Below are 25067 nucleotides of genomic sequence, written 5' to 3'. Positions count from 1 at the left end.
TGTGTGTGTGGGTGTGTGTGTGTGTGTGTGTGTTGTTCCATATGCGAAAGATATTCTAAATGCTTCCGCTATTTTTGTAGCACTGTTAAACACATCACATCAGAATTAAAATGTAATTCAATACCATTATCTTTTATAAACAGCGTTCATCAGCATGGACACTTTTCCAATTGAAGTGAACGCAGAGATGCTGTCCATAAAAGCCTGTCACTGCTAATAGTTACCAATTAATCAGTTACTTTCTATAAACATTATCAAAACTGTGAAACTATTGAATAGGCCATAAACTTTCTTTGGAGCGTTCCGACTATGATTGTGAACACAGACATATTAACTCGACACCTCCTTCTTGCTAGAAGCAGCACCATTATAATCCTTCATATACTGTACTTAGCTGAGGACGGGTAGCAACAGTCATTTGAATAGCAATAGGTGAAAGTAATGCCATTTGTTACCAAAAGAAGGGGAGGATAAAATATGGGAGGGAGGCCAATTCCACCCAATATGTTGTGTCAGGGAAAAAGAAGCCCCAACACAGACTATTGGCTGACTACAGCAAAGCCCCAGCAAAACTGTTGATGGTTCAAATTAATGGCAGGCCGTGCAGAACTCATTATTCAGGGTGAAAACAATCTGCATCACATGCCAAATTGTTAGCAAGCTGTAATTTGTTATGGATGGTGACTATTAAAACAGTACCCAGATCAGAAAAGAGACCTCGTTGTTTAATCAGGATCCCTATGTGGCCAGGAGTTGTTCCTGACCTTGTGACCTGACCAGGATAAACTAATGTTCTTGATCAGGTGGCATGGTCAGGAATAACTCCTGGCCCTGGTGTTTGGTTTATTCAGCTCCCCATTAGCTTTTGTCAAAGCAGCAGCTATTCTTCCTGGGGTCCACAAAAAAACACTGATAGACAAGGACTGTCACACAAAATACAACAATATACAAACAATACAACGACAACAAAAAGATTGTGTGTGTTAGAGTGTGTCTGTGGGTGCGTTTGTGTGTGTCCCCTCACGGTCCCCGCCATCTTTTTTTAAAGCTGTTTGCTTGAGTAATTGGAGATGGAAGGGAGTTCCATGAGATCATGGCTCTGTATAATACTGTGCGATGCCCGCAAATTCGTTTTGAAATTGGGGACTGTGAACAGACCCCTGGTGGCATGTCTTGTGGGGTATATATGGGTGTCTGAGATGAATGTTAATTGATTATACAGACAATCTGGAATTTTCATTATAGTAATACTTCTCATAAAAACTAGACGAGAAGCAGTTAATCTCTCGTCGATCCTCAACCAGGAAAGACTAGTATGCATGTTGTTGATGTTAGTTCTGTATGTGCAGTTAAGGACGTGCTGCTCTGTTCTGAACCAGCTGCAGCTTTGTTAGGTCTTTCTTTGCTGCACTTGACCATATTACCAGACAGTAATCAAGATGGGACAAGACCAGAGCCTCAACTAGTACAGTTGATTTTTGTGCCATAAACACAGATCTTTTTATAACAGACATACCCCTTCCCATCAACACTACAACTTTGTCAATATGACTTGACCATGATAATTGACCATCCAATGTTATACCTAGGAGTTTAGCTTCCTCAACTTGATCAATGGTCACACCCCTTATACACAACTCCAGCTAAGGGTCTTGCTTTTAGTTTTAGATGTATTTAAGACCAGTTTATTATTAATCATCCATTCAGGTACTGACTCAGTGAGGTCACTGGCTTTGGGTGATGACGTGAAGAGTGTGGAATCTCAGCGTACATAGTCATTCTGGCGTTGTGTAAGGCCAGTGGCAAATCATTTGTAAAAATAGAGAAGAGTAACGGCCCAAGGCCGAACACTTATTTCAACCCACACCTCGACACTTCAGTGGTACTGTCATACAACCACAGACAACACACACAGCCTGATTATTCATCCACCCAACAACTTCGTATGAAGAAACCTACTTCCTATCATACCAACAGAATGGCATCTGAATATGTGGAATACAATAAAATTCAACTGGCTATTCATTTGATTTTCATAATTGTCTAAATGTTATAATATTGTTCAACTGAGTAAGAAACTAAGTCACCTTCTAATCAAAAGGATCATTTATCCCCAGGTGTCCTCGAGCAGCTTCAAAACTCTTTGGAAAGCTCCTCTCAGACAGTACAAAAGGAGAATTGATTCTATGTTCCGGCACAGCAGACTGAATGAGTCTCTCAGTCAGAAACCAGAAGGCGTAGTGATGCTGATCTCCTACGCATACATGGGAATGGATTTGTGCTCCTCTCCATATGCATCCATCTTTAAAACAAGAGTGGGCGAGCCAGGGGTCAGAGTTAAGCATGGGTAAGTGGCTCACAAATCGTTAGCGGTGCCCTAACCCTCATCGTTATCACACAGTCTGACACCAACACAAACATGGTGGGGTTGTGTTTGTGGGGGGGGGGGATTGTGTGTGTAGGTGTGTGGGTTTATTTGTGTGTGTATGTGTGTGTGTGTTTGTGTGTGCGCGCATGCGTGTTGAGGTTGGGAGAGTCAAAACAGCATGCATAATTCCACCACAATGATGCCAACAGATAAGAAGGATGAGACAAAGAGAGCACATGTACACGGTCTCTCCTGCTTGCCATTGGTATACTCTCAATACAGATTACTATCCTCACAAAAAGTATTTCCTTTATCCACAGAATGCATAGTTTATTAATTTCCATGTTTTTGTTATTAGATAGGTTTTGTGCACTACGTGGTACAAAGGTGTATTCTAGGACTTAAAATGCCACGGCTCTAGGCATTGGGCGGAATCTAGATTGTCATACCTTCATATCGACCTTGTGCCAACGCAAGATATTCGGTAATACCGGCACTGAACAAAAGGGGCACTATTTTCCAACCCCACTGAGCTAACTAGCATTAGCGCAATGACTGGAAGTCTATGGGAATCTATTAGCATGCTATGCATGTCCACTCAGCATCACACAGTCAGTCTCCCCTACAGGCTATAGAAATGCATCTCTCAATAGATCCTCTTCTATTGGCTTACGACTTTGGAGCCTTTGTCATGGTTGGATACTGACAAAGCCAGCTTTTCCCTGCATTCTGCTCTCTGTAAAGGTCTGTCCTTGCATATTAAACAGGTGAGAGCACTAGAGCAATAACATGGAGAGGACTTTGCCTCCCAGACTATACCTTATGTTTAGCCCCATCTAAAAATGCCATCATGGTTGACAGTGATAGACACACACACACAGGTTAAAAGGGGGAAAAAAATACTGTCACTGATGAAGATGAATGATCAGACTGCAATGCTGTAAATGAATGAGTCAGCCTTGCCCTCCCTACAGACACAGGCCTAGTGGGCTATAGTACACACAAAGAAGGCAAGGGAAGGACTGGAGCTGGAGCTGTCCATGGTGTTGAAACCGAGAGCATGCATGCCACAGCATGTATCTTCCATCTGAGTAACTCAACTGCAAACATCTTTTATAATATAATTTGGCATTCCCAAAGGATACTGTGTGCAGGGGAGACTGGATCTGTCCATGGTTCTGAAACCTGGAGAGTCAACCTACAGCATGTCTTTCAGTTACTAACACAAACAAACATATTGTGCAGTATATTGTTATGTAGAGAAGTAGATTTAGCAAGGCAAGGGGATAACTGGAACTGTCCATGGTGCTGAAACATGGGGTCCAGCATGCTACAACATTAATCCTATCTTCAATTTCATTTAGGTACAAAAAATCATATTTTAAATAGAATTTGGTGCTCATAAGGTGGCTAGGCTGGGGGTGGTGGAACTATTAGTGGTGCTGAACCTGGGAGCTCAGCATGCTATGTGTCTCCTATCTCTCAGATTTACTAAAATACAAACATATCGGTGTCTTCAATAACATGAGATTCAGCAGGCAGCTCCAGAAGGAACTGTCCATGGTTCTGAAACCTGAAAGGTATCATGCTATGAGTCTCCTATCCCTCCGATTTGTCAACATATGACTCAACAATCAACACAGCAAGGGAGCTCACCATCTCTTCTTTAATGAGCCCAATACCAATTACTATCTTATAATATCATTTGGTTTTCACATACTATAAGGAAACTGGTGCTATTAGTAATCTACCTGCTGTCTATTCCATGAACCAAAAGTTCCAAAATATCTAATGTTATTCATATCTATATTTATATTTGTATCTAGGGGCTAATCCAAACAGAAACAAGAGCTCTTTCAATGAAATTCTCCTTCTTCCTTTCATTTAGCATTCTGGTCACAGGTCTACGAGAGAGACTCTCTAGCATTACATTCTCCTAAACCAAGTCAAAAGAATCTCATTAAATTGCTTTCAATATAACAAACCATAACTGGATACCAATCCCCAGGGAAAATTGTATTGGACCGTCACACTTTTAGTGGACTAATCATCTCCACACAAGCCCCAAAGTGCTGAATGAGAACGGCCTACATTATTAGAGCCGGAGATTGCTAGTGTGCCTTTCAGACGAGATGATGGTTCTCGCTTTGCCATCTCTCAAAACTGTCTTTGATTGTTTGCCCCTGTGTCATTCTGTTCAAAGTTGTAGATTTATCCTCTAATGGTTTCTTGTCTTGTACCTGGCAGAGATTTGACTGTGGCTCATTCGAGGGCAGACGGTGCCATGTTGGCTCTACTTTATTGCAGTCCAGGCAGTGGTTCACCTCAGAGGTGAATACTGTATCATCTGATTACACTGTGCTGCAGAACTGCCCATGTAGGATATCTGAGATGATCATACCACAGCTACATACACTATGACCATTTCTGAAGTAAATGCTTGTTTTTTTTCTAATTGTAACATTACATCTATTCACCATTACTTGTATATTCAATGATCACACTAAAAGTTTGGGTAGAGTTTGCAACTTGTTGAGATCACTAGATATAGCCTTAACACAGTTGTTGTCATTCTGTACATCAAGGCCGCTGTGTTCAAGTTTTTTGGGGGGATCCAAACTTGCTTCAATGACCATGCTGGAGTCACTAACATCAGTTTATAACACATTACAAGATAACATCTGGTGGTAGACAACACATTACCAGAACAGTTCCAGTTTACCATGAGGAGATCACGCAACAAGTTCAGTAATACAGAGTCAGACAGGAGGGAGAAATCATACCGCAACAGAGATAGTGCAGAAAAAAATTGTGATGTCACGAGTCCGTAAATAAGGGTCCTTTTCTCGGGCACTGCAGATACTACTGCGGGTGTGGTGACTGCATTAGTAAAGCGCGCGCGGTCTCCACGCAAACACAGGAATAATACAGTATAATCTGCTTTCATTGGAGAGACCAGACTGCAACAGCTACCCGCCCACCGCAACTAGCACTTCCAATTGACGTGCCCAGAAGTTCAAATCATGAATCTGTTGTCAGGTCTATTCACTAAATTGCCTTGCGATCTCACCTTGCTTGTGCGCTGACTGCCACCATACCAATAACCGCTTGCCATCAAGCGAAGTGAAAAGCGTCTACCCTAGCCCAGGTTGTATATTAAATACATAGTTTACATTGCCACAGCCCCACGCAATGACAATCTGACATCTGCGCTCAATCTGACAACAGCTTGATATTCCATGCACACCATCCCTTGCTCTCATTATGCCGCTTTTTTCTCCCGTCTGCTTTGTAACCGGCATATGTCTACCCACTGGAATAAGAACGAAATTAAAATATTACAATAAAAGCAACTCGGGAAGACACCAACATTCCACAGAACACCACTTTCATGCACTACAAGGACTAACCTCCCAATCTAGCGAATCCCAGTCTTCGGTAAACATCCGGAGGATCTCTGTCCTTCCAAACGCGGACTAGGCAAAGAGGCACTACGGAATGACTGAGCGATGCGATGCCATTGCGCTGTCGGTATTATCCTCATGAAATCAATTTTAATAGGGGACGTCGACAGGAGAAGGTATTCGTAAATACACACCGCGCCGACACCGCGACCAACTTGCCCGAGATAGATTTAATGATAGCTTTCTTTACAATCGAACATTTCGGTGGAAGAAGGTTGCAACCAATTACTACACCACTTGCGCTTGACTAGCAGGCGAATACTGACAAGGCGCTCGTTCTATTGAGCATCGTTTCGATTTGAGCTGCCGTACTCCCTTTAGCAGAGGTGGCACACAAGAAAACCAACTTCGTATTTCCAAAATGTAGAAAAAACGAGTAATACAATCCTCAGCCATGGTTCCATTGCGCATCTCCCCATTACATTTTCCTCTGTGGGAATAGGCTACAACAATAAAGCAAGATTTTGAAAGGTCCCTTATATCACGAAGTGGTTGGCAAGGCACGTGACTACTCCTTTGTGCAAAATGATGTATTGGATTCATTATAAGCAACAAGCCGCGAGATAGCCAGGGAAAGGGTGTCCTGTGAGAGGATTGGAATAAGGTCACTTCTGTACTCACCATTAGCACCGCAAAGTTATTGTGATGAGTGCAATGAATGGTGGTCGTGTTGCCCGTGGAGCCTGTTATGTGGCACCCCTCTGCCCGCCAGCCACCGTGCCCATCTAGCAGGTCAAAATCCCAATAGGCTGCAGTTGGGTCTACACCCAGCGCGAAGTGCCTGAGAGCAATGGTAACCGAGTGCACGGCGCTCCCGATGCTGCACCCATCTGCAAGAAAGCAACACATTAAATTAGGGAAACCAAGTGGAAAGTCTAAGTGCAACATCCAAGAAACGAGCACACACCACACACACACACACACACACACACACACCACACACACACTTTACTGTCCGACAACCATAAATTATTATTAATTCTGCCTATTTTCATAATGTATATCTATCTTTCATTGACATGTTTGTGTTTAAGATTTAAAAGCTATTAAAACACCTGCCACAGATATCATCAGGAGGATGGTAACGACAAAAATATTATACAATAAAAAAGAAATAGCACGCATATGAAGATTTGTCAAATGTGGTGTGAATTAGGCTATGTGTTTAGGATAAAAAATATTTAGACATAGTTGTGTTTTTAACAAAAATATGTAATATGGATCAAATCTCTACAGGCTGCGCACTTTTTCATTTTTGCATGCATGTGCGTGTCCCTGTGTTTGTCGATAGCCGATCATACTTTTAGACAACGTTGACATCAGAGCCATGATGATAAAATGCATGCATTTCCTCTTACCTAATTTGGTGAAAGCAACTGGTGTCGAAACGCTCCTACGTTTTCCATCATCTGCAAGGTTTGACGAATTCCCTGTGCAAGGAAAGAGTTTCCCATTTCGAAAGACAATAAACTGCAGCTTGCAAGTCGAGTTATCAACAGATTGCAACGCAGAGGGGTTAGGCGTACCAGCCAGCGGTAAATGGATTGCGGCGACTGCCACGGAGTTCTGCGGATGGAATAAAAAAGGACAAAATACAAATTGAATAATGCCATTCGCTAGAGAGAGACTGAAAATTATCACTCCAGTAGCTTGTAAGATTGACACATTGCCTCTCTCTCCAAGATTGGTAGCGACCAAAGAGCACAAGTAACCATGGGAATGGGTTTCACTCGGTAGGCTACGTCGTCTGAAGAGATCTCGTGCGCCTATTTGGTAAGGTTTCCTGCCGCAGAGGTGGAAATGGTTCTTAACATCTCAGCTCGAGGGCACATCAACACTGCAGCGTTGATTTAAAGAGACAACCGGCCTCACTTTATCTTCCCCTCACAGCCTATAAACGCCACGGAACTCCCGAAAATAACATTTTGTGAGCTCTGGGAAGTATAGACAGTTTCTTTAAAAAAAGTATAGTGCCATTACATTGTACGTGGGTGGGGTTCCAGAATGGATTGAGTGCACTTAAGTGGACCAGAACCAGAGCAAGCACTCCTCATATCTGAGTTCAAGTCTAATCAAATAAAAAGGTCCCAAAGTGCTAGTCATCAGCACAGGGGCATTGGAGAACGTAGCCTACCCATAAGTGAATGTGCTCTGATTAATATTTTCCTGATAAATGTTTAATAAAATATTATACATTATTATGACAACATAATTGCATATTTTTGCACTGGGCATGTGTTTCCACTCCAGTGCGACAATATATATATTTTTATCCATCCATTTATTTGGACGCCCTACTCATTCGTCATTGAGAGCATTCATGGAGAATAACCAACAGAAAACACTGTTGGGTGAAACCATGATTCTACAACATAGTTCAAAGCATTGAAATTTCCATAGGTGCATGAGGTCTGTTATGGATGTATGTGACGTAAAAAGAGCCTGGCATCAGCTAGTCCAAAGGGAAAGGGGAAGAGTTGGTGAGGCAAGGGAAGGACAAACTGTCCGTGATGCTGAAACATGGAGAGAGAACTATTCCCATCCAATTCCCATTGTTATTGCCATTTGCCTCCCAGATTCACAGATACTTTAAGTAATGGAAATTATCTACGTAGGTCTATCATCCAATTCTCTGGCAATGAATGGCTCTCCTCAGGTAACGTGATTCAAAGTTCTTCAGCTCTCTGACCATTACATTACCCTGGAGCAGGCCAATCCTGTAAAGTGACATGAGCCAACAGAATACTTAAGCACCATCTCTTCTCTTTACAACCAACGTGTGCAAGGAGCCCGTGCTAATTTACGACCCGGGTTTGTTAGCTATTTGTTTCTGCATTGACTCGCACTTGAAAGGTTATTGATTTTCATCCTGCAGAGAGAGATGAATCTCTGCCTTGAAATTTACGTTACATGGTTTTCCTCCAGAAACCTTAAGCAAGCAGTATATTTCTCAAAAGTACTGGGATACAGGCATCCCAGACCGTGTCAAAGTGGATTTGATTGGTGACGTCATCAGGGACAAGTGATGGATACAGTGGAATCCTTGAAGGAGTGGCTCAAGGATTTGGGCTCCTATTCACAAAGTGTCTCAGAGTAGGAGTGCTGATCTAGGATCAGGACCTCCCTGTTCATATATAATCTTCTCCATTATGATCTAAAATACTAACCTGATCCTAGATCAGCAGTCATACACCAATACGTTTTGTGATGGGCCCAGATCTCAAACAGTGAGGAATACCAGGTGACCTCACCTCACAACACAGATCCTTTTAAATGTCACAACACTGCATGAACATCTTATCTCACAAGCCCATCCTCTCTCTGCAGCTTTTCATCCTCTTTATCAGCCTTTTCGAAGGGATTTTATAGCCCAGAGGGTGTGCTGTCTGTGGCATGCACAACGCCTTGCTTTAACAAACGCTCTAAGTCCGTCCGGAATAACCTAAGAAGGCAGTAAGGCTACATTCGCATGAGGAACTCGCTGGGGACTTCACACTTCTAAGTTGATTTAACTAGGAGCGGCGCCACCGTGTGATCTTGCCTGGGCCCTTCCCCTTTCTGAAACATTGCATGTGTAACGGATGTGAAATGGCTAGCTAGTTATACATTTCAATCAGTTACGTCACTTGCTCTGAGACTTAAGTAGTGTTGCCCCTTGCTTTGCAAGGGCCGTGGCCTTTGTGGAGCGATGGGTAACGATGCTTCGTGGGCGACCGTCGTTGATGTGTGCAGAGGGTCCCTGGTTTGCGCCCGTGTCGGGGCGAGGGGACGGTTTAAAGTTATACTGTTAAATTGATGCTGTTGACCCGGATCACTGGTTGCTGCGGAAAAAGGAGGAGGTTGAAAGGGGGGTGAGTGTAACGGATGTGAAATGGCTAGCTAGTTAGCGGGTACGCGCTAGTAACATTTCAATCAGTTACGTCACTTGCTCTGAGACTTAAGTAGTGTTGCCCCTTGCTTTGCAAGGGCCGTGGCCTTTGTGGAGCGATGGGTAACGATGCTTCGTGGGCGACCGTCGTTGATGTGTGCAGAGGGTCCCTGGTTCGCGCCCGTGTCGGGGCGAGGGGACGGTTTAAAGTTATACTGTTAAATTGATGCTGTTGACCCGGATCACTGGTTGCTGCGGAAAAAGGAGGAGGTTGAAAGGGGGGTGAGTGTAACGGATGTGAAATGGCTAGCTAGTTAGCGGGTACGCGCTAGTAACATTTCAATCAGTTACGTCACTTGCTCTGAGACTTAAGTAGTGTTGCCCCTTGCTTTGCAAGGGCCGTGGCCTTTGTGGAGCGATGGGTAACGATGCTTCGTGGGCGACCGTCGTTGATGTGTGCAGAGGGTCCCTGGTTCGCGCCCGTGTCGGGGCGAGGGGACGGTTTAAAGTTATACTGTTACACATGCTTTAGTCTTACAGATGTAGGATTTTAATTTGAGACAGTTTGCTACCACAGGAAAATAATCCTGCAGCAACAGGAAATGTGAATTATTATGTGGATTATAATTAATGGACTGTCAAGTCTACTCCTGCTCCTCTTCTCCGGCGTCGCCGGTTTACTAAGCACCGGCCCTGGCTACCCATCATTGTTTCTGCATTGACTAGCACTTCAAAGGTGTAGTGCTTTGAAAGGCTGGTCATGGCTCACATCAACACCATTATCCCAGAAACCCTAGACCCACTCCAATTTGCATACCTCCCCAACAGATCCACAGATGATGTAATCTTCAATGCACTCAACACGGCCCTTTCCCACCTGGACAAAAGGAACACCTATGTGAGAATGCTATTCATTGACTACAGCTCAGCATTCAATAACATAGTGCCCTCAAAACTCATCACTAAGCTAAGGACCATGTGACTAAACACCTCCCTCTGCAACTGGATCCTGGATTTCCTGACGAGCCGCCCCCAGGTGGTAAGGGTAGCTAACAAAACATCTGCCATGCTGATACTCGGGGGCCCCTCAGGGGTGCGTGCTCAGTTCTCTCCTGTAATCCCTGTTCACTCATGACTGCATGGCCAAGCACGACTCCAACACCATCATCAAGCTTGCCAATGACACAACAGTGGTAGGCCTGATCACCAACAACGATGAAACAGCCTATAGGGAGGAGGTCAGAGACCTGGCCGTGTGGTGCCAGGACAACAACCTCTCCTTCAACGTGATCAAGACAAAGGAGATGATTGTGGACTACAGGAAAAGGAGGACCGAGCACGCCCCCATTCTCATCGACGGGGCTGCAGTGGAGCAGGTTGAGAGCTTCATGTTCCTTGGTGTCCACATCACCAACACACTATCATGGTCCAAACACAATAAGACAGTCGTGAAGAGGGCACGACAAAGCCTATTCCCCCTCAGGAGACTGAAAAGATTTGTCATGGGTCCTGAGATCCTCAAAAGGTTCTACAGCTGCACCATCGAGAGCATCCTAACTGGTTGCATCACTGCCTGGTATAGCAACTGCTCAGCCTCCTACCGCTAGGCAGTACAGAGGATATTGCGTACGGCCCAGTACATCACTGGGGCCAAGCTTCCTGCAATCCAGGACCTATATACCAGGCGGTGTCAGAGGAAGGCCCTGTCAAAGACTCAAGCCACCCTAGTCATAGACTGTTCTCTCTGCTACCGCATGGCAAGCGGTACCGGAGCACCAAGTCTAGGTCCAAAGGCTTATTAACAGCTTCTACCCCCAAGCCATAAGACTCCTGAACAGCTAATAAAAGGGCTACCCAGACACCTCTTTTACGCTGCTGCTACTCTGTTTATTATCTATGCATAGTCACTTAAACTCTACCTACATGTACATATTACCTCAATTACATCGACTAACCGGTTACCTTGCACATAGACTCTGTACCAGTACCCCCTGCCTTGCTATTGTTATTTTACTGCTGCTGTTTAATTATTTGTTACTTTTAATATTTTCTATTTTTAACTTCTTTATTTTTGTACTTTTTTTTCTTAAAAACTTCTTAAAGCATTGTTGGTTAAGGGCTTGTAAGTAAGCATTTCACTGTAAGGTCTACACCTGTTGTATTCGGGGCATGTGACCAATAAAATGTGATTTTGATTTGATCATTACATACACTTGTGCCTCATCAGGCACACCTGGACTCTATCACCTTCCCGATAACTCCCCATATATATATATAGCACTCTGTTGATATTTCCCATCAGGCGTTATTCACACAGTGAATCAGAAGCTCAGTGTGCCCACGCTTAACACTGGCCCAGCCCTCAGGTCCACCAGGTGTTATGTGCCATTTCTGATAGCCAGCAGACGGAAGACGTTTACACCGAGAGGCCCAACAAACAATAGGACAGAGTCAGCTGTCCGTATGAACTCTCCTGCCATGTAATCATATAACTCAAATTAATGTCAAGCTAAAGTGCCCAAAGAAAATATCTTAAAGTGTCAAATCCCAGTGTAGTTCAGCAACATGACATAACCAGGTGTCTCTGTGCATAAGCCCGGGTTCCTACCGCCACCATGAGACTGCTGACTACGGGAGCGGAGATTTATATTGCATAGGCAGCTGGTATTCATCTTCCTCAGTGACAAGCTTTGGAGGAGATGTCCTCACCTCATTGGCTATCAAAGAATGAGTGACCAGGAAACAGATACTCTAACCTACCAGTGACTCATCCTCATTTTAGTCTGAGCCAAATGTGAGTCAGAGAAAATGCATCATTGTCTTTGTTCGCTTGTTTATATGTTTGCGTGTGTGTTTCTGAAAGACTAATGTCATGCACAATGTTTACTGATAAGTACAATAATTACATCTTCTTACATGCAGCATAATGAGAACATGGGAATTCCTTATTACAAGTGCTTTCTAGCAATTTTTAGGCTGTAGCCTAAATTTAAAACGATGACTCCACATCCAAATGTAATAATTCTCTCAAGGTGATTGCCATGTCTGAAGCTTAAATGGCCCACATCTCTTTAGTTGTGTTCAGTGTTGTGTTAGCATTTCTCACATAGTGAGAGAAATTAAAACAGGCTACATGGTTTCCATGCCAACCATCTGCTTCACCCAGACAAGGTTTGGATTGAGAGCAGATTGGAGGGAGGCAGGAAATACAACTGGCTCTGTGGAGACAGAACACGGTGCCTGCTACATCTTGGAGACAAATTCCTCTTCTTACATGGTCTTACGCAATTCTGAACTGTCTTCCAAAATGTTTCTCTCACTTTTGAGAGAAATATACTATAAAACGACCTTAGCACATATTTAAATATGAGGATAAATATCATATTGTTTGATTAATCCAAAGGCAAACTGTTTTAAATGAATAACAGTAAGTAAATAGGAATACACTGTGCCTGGATTGAGATAATCATTCCTAGTCAATAAACATAATTTAAAAAATAATTAATTCAGAGACAAACTGTTAGAAATGAAGCCGTCTTTACTGTAGGTACGTTGAATATTCTGTGCGTGGATTGAGATAATTTTTCATTGTAAATAAAACAGCTGGGGTGACGGGGCTGTTTGCCCTGAGAGAATTTCTCTTATAGACTGTGGTGTAGTACTGAGATGGATCTTAGCAGAACAGAGACAGATGCTTCTCTAATGGCACAAGGGAGAAGAGCCTATATCAGTACTGTAAATGTTGTGGTGCATTAAAACACTCCGTACTAATTTCACAACAAAGGGAGTGAAAGGCGTACTGTGTGCCCGAGAGCATGACAAAGGATGACAAAGCATGACAACTACCTTATTAAACTGAACTACCTTATTAAACTTAAACTACCTTATCTTCTGAATCAATCTATGTACAGTTGAAGTCGGAAGTTTACATACACTTAGATACACTCACAAATTTCTTGTTTAGGACATCTACTTTGTGCATGACACAAGTAATTTTTCCAACAATTGTTTACAGACAGATTATTTCACTTATAATTCACTGTATCACAATTCCAGTGGGTCAGAAGTTTACATAGACTAATTTGACTGTGTCTTTAAACAGCTTGGAAAATCCCTGAAAATGTCATGGCTTTAGAAGCTTCTGATAGGCTAATTGGCATCATTTGAGTCAATTGGAGGTGTACCTGTGGATGTATTTCAAGGCCTACCTTCAAACTCAGTGCCTCTTTGCTTGACATCATGGGAAAATCAAAAGAAATCAGCCAAGACCTCAGAAAAAAAATTGTAGACCTTCACAAGTCTGGTTCGTCCTTGGGAGCAATGTCAGCCGTCATACCGCTCAGGAAGGAGACACGTTCTGTCTCCTAGAGATGAACGTACTTTGGTGCGAAAAGTGCAAATCAATCCCAAAACAACAGCAAAGGACCTTGTGAAGATGCTGGAGGAAACAGGTACAAAAGTATCTATATCCACAGTAAAACGAGTCCTATATCAACATAACCTGAAAGGCCGCTCAGCAAGGAAGAAGCCACTGCGCCAAAACTGCCATATAAAAGCCAGACTACGGTTTGCAACTGCACATGGGGGCAAAGATCGTACTTTTTGGAGAATTGTCCTCTGGTCTGATGAAACAAAAATAGAACTGTGTGGCCATTATGACCATTGTTATGTTTGGAGTAAAAAGGGGGAAGCTTGCAAGCCGAAGAACACCATCCCAACCGTAAAGCACGGGGGTGGTAGCATCATGTTGTGGGGGTGCTTTGCTGCAGGAGGGACTGGTGCACATCACAAAATAGATGGCTTCATAAGGGAGGAAAATTATGTGGATATATTGAAGCAACATCTCAAAACATCAGTCAGGAAGTTAAAGCTTGGTCGCAAATGGGTCTTCCAAAAGGACAATGACCCCAAGCATACTTCCAAAGTGGTGGTAAAATGGCTTAAGGACAACAAAGTCAAGGTATTGGAGTGGCCATCACAAAGCCTTGACCTCAATCCTATAGAAACTTTGTGGGCAGAACGGAAAAAGCATGTGCGAGCAAGGAGGCCTACAAACATGACTCAGTTACACCAGCTCTGTCAGGAGGAATGGGCCAAAATTCACCCAACTTATTATGGGAAGCTTGTGGAAGGCTGCACAAAATGTTTGACCCAAGTTAAACAATTTAAAGACAATGCTACCAAATACTAATTGAGCAGTTGCCCTACCAGCGGTGATGGAGCCAGTCAAGATGCTATCAATGGCGCAGCTGTGGAACGTTTTGAGGATCGGAGGGCACATGCCAAATCTTTTCAGCCTCTTGAGGGGGAAGAGGCACTGTTGTGCCACTTCACGACTGTGTTGGTGTGTTTGGACCATGATAGATGCATAGTGATGTGGACACAGAGGAACTTGAAGTTCTCGACCCACTACAGCCCCGTCAATGTGAATGGGAGCGTGGTCGGACCTTCGTTTCCTGTAGCCTACAATCAGCTTTTTCGTCTTGCTGACGTTGAGGGAGAGGTTGTTGTCCTGGAACCACACTGCCATGTCTCTAACCGCCTCCCTATAGGTTGTCTCATTGTCATCTGTGATCAGGCCTACCACCATTGTGTCATCTGCAAACTTAATGATGGTGATGGCGTTGTGCGCGGCCACTCAGTAGTGGGTCAACAGGAAGTACAGGATGGGACTAAGCATACATCCCTGAGGGGCTCCTGTGTTGAAGGTCAGCATGGCAGAGGTGTTGTTGCCTACCCTTACCACCTGGGGGCGGCTCTTCAGGAAATCCAGGATCCAGTTGCAGAGGGAGGTGTTCAGTCCCAGGTCCTTAGCTTAGTGGACACTATGGTGTTTAACACTGAGCTGTAGTCAATGAACAGCAGTCTCACGTAGGTGTTCCTTTTGTCCATGTGGGAAAAGTCAGTGTGGAGTGCAATAGAGATTGAGTCACCTGTGGATCATTTGGGGCGGAATGCAAATTGCAGTGGGTCCAGGGTGTCTGGGATGATGGTGTTGATGTGAACAGCCTTTCAAAGCATTTCATGGATACAGATGTGAGTGCTATGGGGCGATAGTCATTTAGACAGGTTACCTTGGCGTTCTTGGGCACATGGATTATGTGGTCTGCTTGAAACATGTAGGTATTACAGACTGGGTCAGCGAGAGGTTGAAAATGTCAGTGAAGACACTTGCCAGCTGGTCAGCGCATGCTCTGAGTATGTGTCCTGGTAATCCATCTGATCCTGTGGCCTTGTAATTGTTAACTTGTTTTAAGGTCTTACTCACTGCGGCTAAGGAGAGTGTGATCACAGTCGTCTGGAACAGCTGGTCCTCACACAAATGGTTCAATGTTGCTTGCCTCGAAGCGAGCATAGAAGGCATTTAGCTCGTTTGGTAGTCTCGAGTCACTGGGCAGCTCACGGCTGGGTTTCCCTTTGTAATATGTGATAGTTTGACGAGTGTCAATGCCAGTGTAGTAGGATTCGATCTTTGTCCCGTATTGACAATTTGCCTATTTGATGGTTCGTTGGAGGGCGTAGCAGGATTTCTTATAAGCGTCCGTGTTAGTGTCTCACTCCTTGAAAATGGCATCTCTAGCCTTTAGCTCAGTGCGGATGTTGCCCATAATCCATGGCTTCTGGTTGGGATATGTATGTACGGTCACTGTGGTGACATCGATGCACTTATTAATGAAGCCGGTGACTGATGTGGTAAAGTGGGAGTGCTGCCACTAGACTTGTCTTGAAAGGTAAAATAAAGCCTTGGATTAGGCTAACATAGGGTTGGGTGTGTCTCTATTTGGCCCAATCCAGAGAAAGACAAGTGATAAAATGGACCCCCTTTTTTCCATTCAGTCCTTTCAGTACGATCTCTGTATTACATTACTCTACGATTGGTTTTAACCTTCAGCAATTTAGTCTGGAGGCTGTGGGGCAAACAGAAAACAAGATAGTACAATAAAGCAGATATGCTACTGGTCCCTGATTCAGTTATGGGTCCTAATTTTTCTGCCAGCGAATAAGAAATGGTATTGTTTCAGACATAAAGAGGGTCTCTGTTGCCAGAAATAATAGAACAGGGGGAATTCCAAATATGTCACTACTACCAACTTTAGCAGCATCTGTCAGAGTTAATACTAAATATGAATCTTCCCAGACAGTAGGGCTGGGAATTGCCAGGGACCTCATGATATGATATTATAATGATACTTAGGTCCTGATACGATATGTATTGTGAATCTATATGCATCACGATTCTATATGTATTGCAAATATACAGTATATTGCGATTTGATGTTCCAAACATATTTCTCACCATATGTCTGCTGCAGAGGGACAAGAGAGAGCCATGAGAAAACAAGTTTTGACAAGTCATATTAACAAAAGTGCTGAAAACATGTAGAACGATTGTGGAAATCAAGTTATAGAAGAAGAGATACCAGAGTTATGGCGAAGGTACAGCCGACAAGCACTAGCTAACGTTAACTACCTTTTTTTATACTCGTTGTCAGAGAATCAATATAATATCATCCCCAAAAATATTGCGATACACCACTGTATTGATGTTCCTCCCCATCACTACCAGATGGAGTATTGTACTCGAACAATGTGATTCAACTGGATATTCATTTGATGAGAGGGGAAAAAATAGTGGCTGCTTTGTGGCCGTGCAGATTGTAATTTGAGATTTGGCTCGGAGGTGGAATGAGTGTGTGACCTAGGGTGTACTCTACAGATCAACTCATTCAATTACCCTTTCAGCTACTATTTCATTTTGTGTGTGTGGTCTTTATGACAATCCCCTCAATTGTGGTTGGTCCATTGATTAAGATTGAAGTCATTTGAGTTACTGAAAGGGCTATAATTTCAGTGAGTGTAGCGTTTAAATTGATCATACAATTGCATACACTGAATTCACAACAGCCTGAAATTGACTGCGTTGTAATTATCAGCACAGTACATACATCATAGATTGTGATTCCACTTCTCTTAAAGTATGAAATTAATCTCAAGAGGTTAGAAGAGGACATGCACAAGCACCGATGCACAGGCATGGAGAAAGACAGACACGTACACACAGACACACACCGACTCTACTGATCCATTTAATCCATATTTTTCATGATGTATTGGCCGTCTTCTTTTGTAGTAATAACCGTTAAGAGATGTTGGCCCATAGTGCCTTTTCCAATTTATGATGCAGCAGCAAAGAGGAGGTATAGCTACAGTGCTTTTAGTGTATCCATGGTAACCTGGTTATGAAGCTCTATGACTCAATTTCTTTGCAGGGTGTTGAGCACCGGAGCGGGAGTTAAGGGAGCAACTGGTCTCATAAACTACCATTACATCAAAGTGTAGAAACATGAATATTTATGTTGATGACTGGGGGGCTTGAGAAATGTAACCACTCTTAAACTCAAAGCGAGAGCTATGTAAGAAAGGACTGACCATCCATGATATCAAAATGATAGTTTTAACCATGTTCAGTATTTGTTTACATTAACTTTGTTAACAAACACTGGAGTAAAACAAGCTTATATTTTGGGTCCTGGTAGGGTACGACAGTAGAACTAAACTCATGAGGTATTTACAAGTTATATTCTTCAAGAATGAATGGGTATATACTGTGCATTTGGAAAGTATGCAGACCCCTTGACATATTCTAAATTATTACTCTAAAATGTATTTTTGCAAAATTATTTTAAAAAAACAACTGAAATATCACATTTACATAAATATTCAGACCCTTTACTCAGTACTTTGTCGAAGCACCTTTGGCAGCAATTACAGCCTCGTGTCTTCTTGGGTATGACGCTACAAGCTTGGCACACCTGTTTTTGGGGAGTTTCTCCCATTCTTCTCTGCATATCCTCTCAAAATCTATCTATTTTCAGTTCTCTCCAGAGATCGATCGGGTTCAATTCCGGGCTCTGGCTGGGCCACTCAAGGACATTCAGAGACTTGTCCCGAAGCCACTCCTGCGTAGTCTTGGCTGTGTGCTTAGGGTCGTTGTCCTGTTGGAAGGTGAACCTTCACCCTAGTCTGAGGTCCTGAGCGCTCTGGAGCAGGTTTTCATCAAGGGTCTTTGCTCCAATCATCTTTGCCTCAATCCTGACTGGTCTCCCAGTCCCTGCCGCTGAAAAACATCCCCTAAGCATGATGTTGCCACCACCATGCTAACTGTAGGGATGGTGCCAGGTTTCCTCCAGACGTGACACTTGGCATTCAGTCCAAAGAGTTCAATCTTGGTTTCATCAGACCAGAGGATCTTGTTTCTATTGTCTATTGGTCCCTTTTGGCAAAGTCCAAGCAGGCTGTCATATGCCTTTTACTGAGGAGTGGCTTCCGTCTGGCCACTCTACAATTAAGGCCTGATTGGCATTGATGGAGTGTTGCAGAGATGGTTGTCCTTCTGGAAGGTTCTCCCATCTGCACAGAGGAACTCTGGAGCTCTGCCAGAGTGACCATCGGGTTCTTGGTCACATCTCCCTTCTCCCCTGATTGCTCAGTTTGGCTGGGCGGCCAGCTCTAGGAAGAGTCTGGTGGTTCCAAACTTCTTCCATTTAAGAATGATGGAGGCCACTGTGCTCAATGCTGCAGATATTTTTTGGTACCCTTTTGGTACCCCTAATCTTCTCTCGGAGCTCTACGGACAATTCCTTTGACATCATGACTTGGTTTTTGCTCTGACAAGCACTGTCAACTGTGAGACCTTATATAGACAGGTGTGTGCTTCCAAATCATGTCCAATGAATTGAATTTACCACAGGTAGAAACATCTAGAGAATGATCAATGGAAACAGGATGCACCTGAGCTCAAAGTCTCATAGCAAAGGGTCTGAATACTTATGTAAATAAGGTATTTCTGTTTTTAATACATTTGCAAGAATGTCCATAAACCTGTTTTCGCGTTGTCATTATGGGGTATTGTGTGTAGATTGATGAGGAAAAACATTTATTAAATACATTTTAGAATAAGGCTGTAACATAACAACATGTGGAAAAAGTCAAGGGGTTGGAATACTTTCCGAATGGACAGTATATAATTTATTTCTAAGTCAAAAAATGGATGTAAAAACTAAGGATTCTAGCTTTAAGCAGGAGACCACGTCTGCGTCCCAAATGGCACCCCATTATTGCACTACTTTTGGCCCAAAGGGAATAGGGTACCATTTAAGACACAGCCAAAGTCATGAATCCCTCACTTTGCACCTACACACCCAAAACATATGTAAATAAATGAGATGTCAGAATGGTAGAGGGATACGGCTGTCTGCATAGCAAAGACAAATAATAATGAGGGCCCAGAACAAAGCCTCCGATATGAATCATCTCCCATCGCACATCTAAACGGCATAATGGGGGTTCTGCGATTTCATCACGGTGTTTGATGATGCGAAAAGCTGACTGATTCCAGCTGAACCCTTGCTTGCAGCAGTCAGCTAGTCATCAGAGAGAAGAAATGAGCACACACACAGGCACGCATTAGCATAGAGAGCCATGCAAGTACGCACGCACGCACGCACGCACGCACGCACGCACGCACGCACGCACGCACGCACGCACGCACGCACGCACGCACGCACGCACGCACGCACGCACGCACGCACGCACGCACGCACGCACGCACGCACGCACGCACGCACGCACGCACGCACGCACGCACGCACGCACGCACGCACGCACGCACGCACGCACGCACGCACGCACGCACGCACGCACGCACGCACGCACGCACGCACGCACGCACGCACGCACGCACGCACGCACGCACGCACGCACGCACGCACGCACGCACGCACGCACGCACGCACGCACGCACGCACGCACGCACGCACGCACGCACGCACGCACGCACGCACGCACGCACACACACACACACACACACACACACACACACACACACACACACACACACACACACACACACACACACAAGCCCTGTCACACCAGACTATACAGGTGAAATATGTGACTTGTTTCAGGAAACTACTTCACAGGAGAGGCATTTGACCCTAAACATAATATTTTTAAATCAAAATGCATTTTTTAATAACAAACTTGTATTCCATCTGTAAATACAAATAAAATTGTTAAATTACGAGCCAAGTTGGTTAAGCCACGGAAAAAACAGGAATCTTCCCATAGCCATGATTGGCTGAGATCATGGATGGACTGAACATGCCGGGAGATGAGTCTGGATTGGTCTGCCATGTAGCATGCTTCTGTTTATAACGTGAGCTGCTCAGTATGTGTTGATACTACTTTCTACCGCGCCGTTTTTGAAATATATAATATTAGCCATCGAGAACTGCAAAAGTTTTTCTACTTTTATCAACAACATTGATGCCCTTAATTTAGCAGGCGCTATCGAGGCGCTATCAGTTGAAAAAAGTGATTTTCAACTTTCTGCACACGCCACGGTCAGTGTGAACCGGAGTGACTTGACACAAAGCTGGCCAAACAAAACAAAACATAGTTAAATGGTCCAGTCTGCTGTGAAGCGTTCATCCATGTATACGGGTAAGAGTCTTGGTACATTTTCTGATATTACATGTTTCTAATTTTGTCAGAAAGTCATTACGGTAATGAGAAGAACAACATGACCTGCACCAAAGTCAGAATAAGATATAGGCCAAGGACTATATAAAGTGTACTTTTAACTGGAGTTTTTCCTTATTGTAGTCTAGTACATTGACCACTTTTAGTCGTGAAATCATTGGTTGTTTACTAAACGAATCACTTTGTTTAGCAAATGGCCTCATGTGAATTTTTAAAGGGATAGGTGGGGCTAATGCTTAAGAGGGTGTGAACGATGCTGAATGGGTATAGACAAAGTACAGCTCTCCAGTAGGTGTTCCAAAATATTCAATGGACATTTTCTCAAAAGTGGGGATACAAGTGTATCAACTTTCAAAGCAGAATTACTTTCCCACTGTTCTTCAACTGCAGTGTATGATATAACATTTTCTAGCTCTGGGTCTCTACTTTTATCCAAAGTAAAAAACACTTAAGCATTTAAAATGTTGCTACAGAAGACCAAATCGAGACGGTCGGTCACATATAGGCATTGATTATAGCTTGATGTTAAATTAAAATCTCCCTACCATCAAATTTAAGTCTATATGACACCAATGTCGATGAACATTTGCAAATCAACTTGATTGGATGTACGCAACACACTCCCCACCTCTCACCATGAGCCGTCTGGCCGTTACCGAGAACCACATACCGGATTTTTAACACAGTTATTAGCTCAAATTCTAGACGTCACATTAAACCGAGACTAGTGTCCATAAAGTGATCATGAGCTTAAACATTTTTGAATTGACTAAGTTTGTAGGTGCAACAGTTTTTATACAATTTATTGCTCTCATGTGCACATTTCCATCCATTATGAAAAACAATGTGCTACCTTTCAGAGTTCTATCAAACATAGGGGGACCAACTCGGTCGCTCAGCAACTCAACACTCGCCGCTTGAGCGAGCCAGGTAGGAGCCATGCATGATAGAAATGGTTGAGGACAAACCTAGGCTACTATAGATATATACAGATAATTGTCCAACATTAAAAATGGGTTGGTTATTAGTGAGTTGAATGTGGTTTTCTTTTTATTAGCTAACGTCAGGTAGCTCGCTAGCAAGCCAGAAGCTGTAACGTTAGCTAACTAACGTAAACTCACCCCATTCCCTACAAATGTGCGTAACCGCGACATTCAAAAGAGGCTACAAAGAAAACTAATGGGACTGTGTTGACTTCAAAATCGGGGGTGTGAACTAGGTTTCTATTCAAGCGTTGATCGACAAGGTAATGGCTCTATAGTATTGGAGAAAAGTTGAAAAAACTGACCCTCCGTTACATCTTGACGTGTCATGTCGTAACGTACAGCACGCATAAAGAAACTATTTCTGTCTTACAATCTCTCTCCAACAGGTGTAGCACTTCTCTCATCGTTTAAAAACAAGAAATGGACAGTGACGGGGGTAAGGTGGGATACGTAGTCATTTTTTTCGTCATCATTGCATGCGATCATCATTCTCAAAGCCGCTGTTTACTTCTAAGATCACTTTAGCACTGCCCTAAAAACCCAATTCAAATTCGACACAAACCTTCAAATAGGTATGTAATGACACATTATATAAACTCTTTATAGTGTTTTATTTACATTTTAGATGCGATAAGGTGATAAGTTGGACAGATCGAGTGAAAAAAGCAATTTTCCCACACGACATCTGTCCATCTCACTATCACGCATTAGTTTCGTTTCCCAACCCGCCATTTTAAAAAAGACCCGACTGAGCTCATTGCCTGCTTGAATTACGCATAAACGGGCAGTGTTTAGGTAATGTAATTGATTTTGTTGGAAAGGGGAGAAATTGTGCTTTACAATGGTATTTACATTACAGTTGATTTTGAAGTATTACGTTTTTGTGGCGCTAAAATAAGGGCAATCTTATGGACCAAGGTGATGTACGAGTTTACGTTAGCTGGTAACATTATACCACAGATAGAATACCAGCCAGATGATAGCTAATGTTGGCTAGCTAGCTAACCAACAAGTGAGGAAAGATAGCTAGCTATATTTTGCCAAGGAAGGTTTTTTATATAAGTCTGAAGTCATCAGTGTAAACAACAAATAAGCCATTGAACATCCTTGTCTGCTATAGACAGTTAGCTAGCCAACTAGCTAGCCAGTAACAACTCAATGTTGACAATAACTTATATCCCACATACTTCCACAAAGCATAGCTAGCTAAGTAAAGTTCATGGTCAACACCAAACTTTGGGAAGCTGCCACGGTGCTAATTTATAATATATCATGAAACGGGCAGTGCTAATCTACCGTTAGCTACTCCATACAGTCAAATTGGCTTGCTTGCTAACATTACATGTGAAACCAGATTTCAGCACCTAAAATAACAGCTGCTAGCTAGCTAGCCTCAACCAAGATCAGCCATGCCTCTCACGACCCAAACTGTATCAATTTTCTTCTTGTCATCATAATCTAAATTTGCGCTGACTGATTAACACAGTGTCTAATTACTTTTCAGTGTGTTCCCAAAAATCAGAATTTGCCATCCACATAAGTAGCCACAAAGTAGCCGTGCGAGTGTACACAGTGCACCCATTTAAAACAACAACATCATTGCTTGCTAGCACAACAGAACCAGTGCGCAGTCAAAAGATAATGCCATGCTTGCTAACTTGGTTAGCGTCACCGCCTTGAGAACTGAAGGTTCTGGGTTCGCCTATAAGAGGATACATTTTGACCATTTGCTTTAGTGTATAGTTTTGACATACAGTGCTTATTTGCATTTATTAGGTGGCTCTTAAAAGATGATCCTGGTGTATCCCAAGTTATTTCCCCCTAGGTGGATGACTATGACGTTAGGGGGAGAAGTAACACAGGTCCTATGCTGGCGCAGAACACTGAGCAGTTTGTGCCATTTCACGGCTCGCTCTCCGAGCCAGCTAATGTGACAGTCAATAAGGCAGAGGTTGTGATGCTTCCCGACCGCCCTGGCATGCCTCTCCAACCAGTGGATCCACAAATGCCCAACAAGCTACACAGTCTTCATGCTGACGACCATGTTCATGAATGAGTTTATATACCTGGAAGCCCGCAAAAAAAAGGGTGTGTAATGTAGTAGTAGTATAGATGTGGAATAAATAGAACTGCATTCCAATTGGAAAATATCAAATGCAGATTCCTTTCTTGTACCCGTTTCAGGGAAGCTTTAAAATGTACAATTTAGACTTTTGCAAGAACAATAAACCATTTTATGTTTTCTCATTTTTCTAGCCAATATTCCCATTGAAGCACCAAGTCCAATCTGTTCTACCTGTTGTATTTTTATGTACTTGAGCGTAAGGTGTTATCTCCTCTCTGAGAGGATCTCCTGCCAGACATTCACTCTCTCCCTTTAATCTCTGAGATAAACTAATCTCCAATAACGACTCATAAAACAATTAATCATCACCATACAATTTAAAAAATATATATTTATCAAAATATGCTTTACATTGTATTCCAGATTTGCCAGATTTTTCTGATATAGCTCAGTTTAAATAGTTAGCAGGTCTGAACTGATTTGGCGTAGGCTACTAGCTAGCAGCTAGCTAGCTAGGCCTATACAGTATGTGGGCCTAGTAGGTCTATCTGATGAATTTTTTAAAGACCAGAATCGTCTTATTGAAGAATTACATTCAACAACCTAGCTGAGCCTTTACAGGTAAGTTAAACACAGACATGTGTTAATGGTAGGCTGTGTGTCAGTCTCACCAGTTAGGCCTAGACAGCCAACTAGTATGCAAACAGACCAGTGGTGAGTGACTGATAATGAGCATTGCGAGTAACAAAAACATCGGCCACAGCATGGCAAT

General features: G+C 43.1%; 1 protein-coding gene across 2 annotated transcripts in view; it reads right to left on the bottom strand.

Moving 5' to 3' along the window:
• LOC129853141 (adhesion G protein-coupled receptor A3-like) overlaps nucleotides 1-25067 on the bottom strand; it is a 295014-nt gene that overhangs the window by 68603 nt on the left and 201344 nt on the right. For both annotated transcript variants that reach the window (XM_055918873.1, XM_055918884.1), the window contains exons 13-14: nucleotides 7191-7398; nucleotides 6454-6662 (exon numbers count right to left, since the gene is read on the bottom strand). In XM_055918873.1, coding sequence (XP_055774848.1) covers nucleotides 6454-6662; nucleotides 7191-7398 — 417 coding nt within the window. The remainder of the gene's footprint in view (nucleotides 1-6453; nucleotides 6663-7190; nucleotides 7399-25067) is intronic.

Source organism: Salvelinus fontinalis, chromosome 1 (genome assembly GCF_029448725.1).
Source record: "Salvelinus fontinalis isolate EN_2023a chromosome 1, ASM2944872v1, whole genome shotgun sequence".
Taxonomy (NCBI): Eukaryota; Metazoa; Chordata; class Actinopteri; order Salmoniformes; family Salmonidae; genus Salvelinus; species Salvelinus fontinalis.
This window is presented reverse-complemented; position numbering and strand designations above follow the sequence as displayed.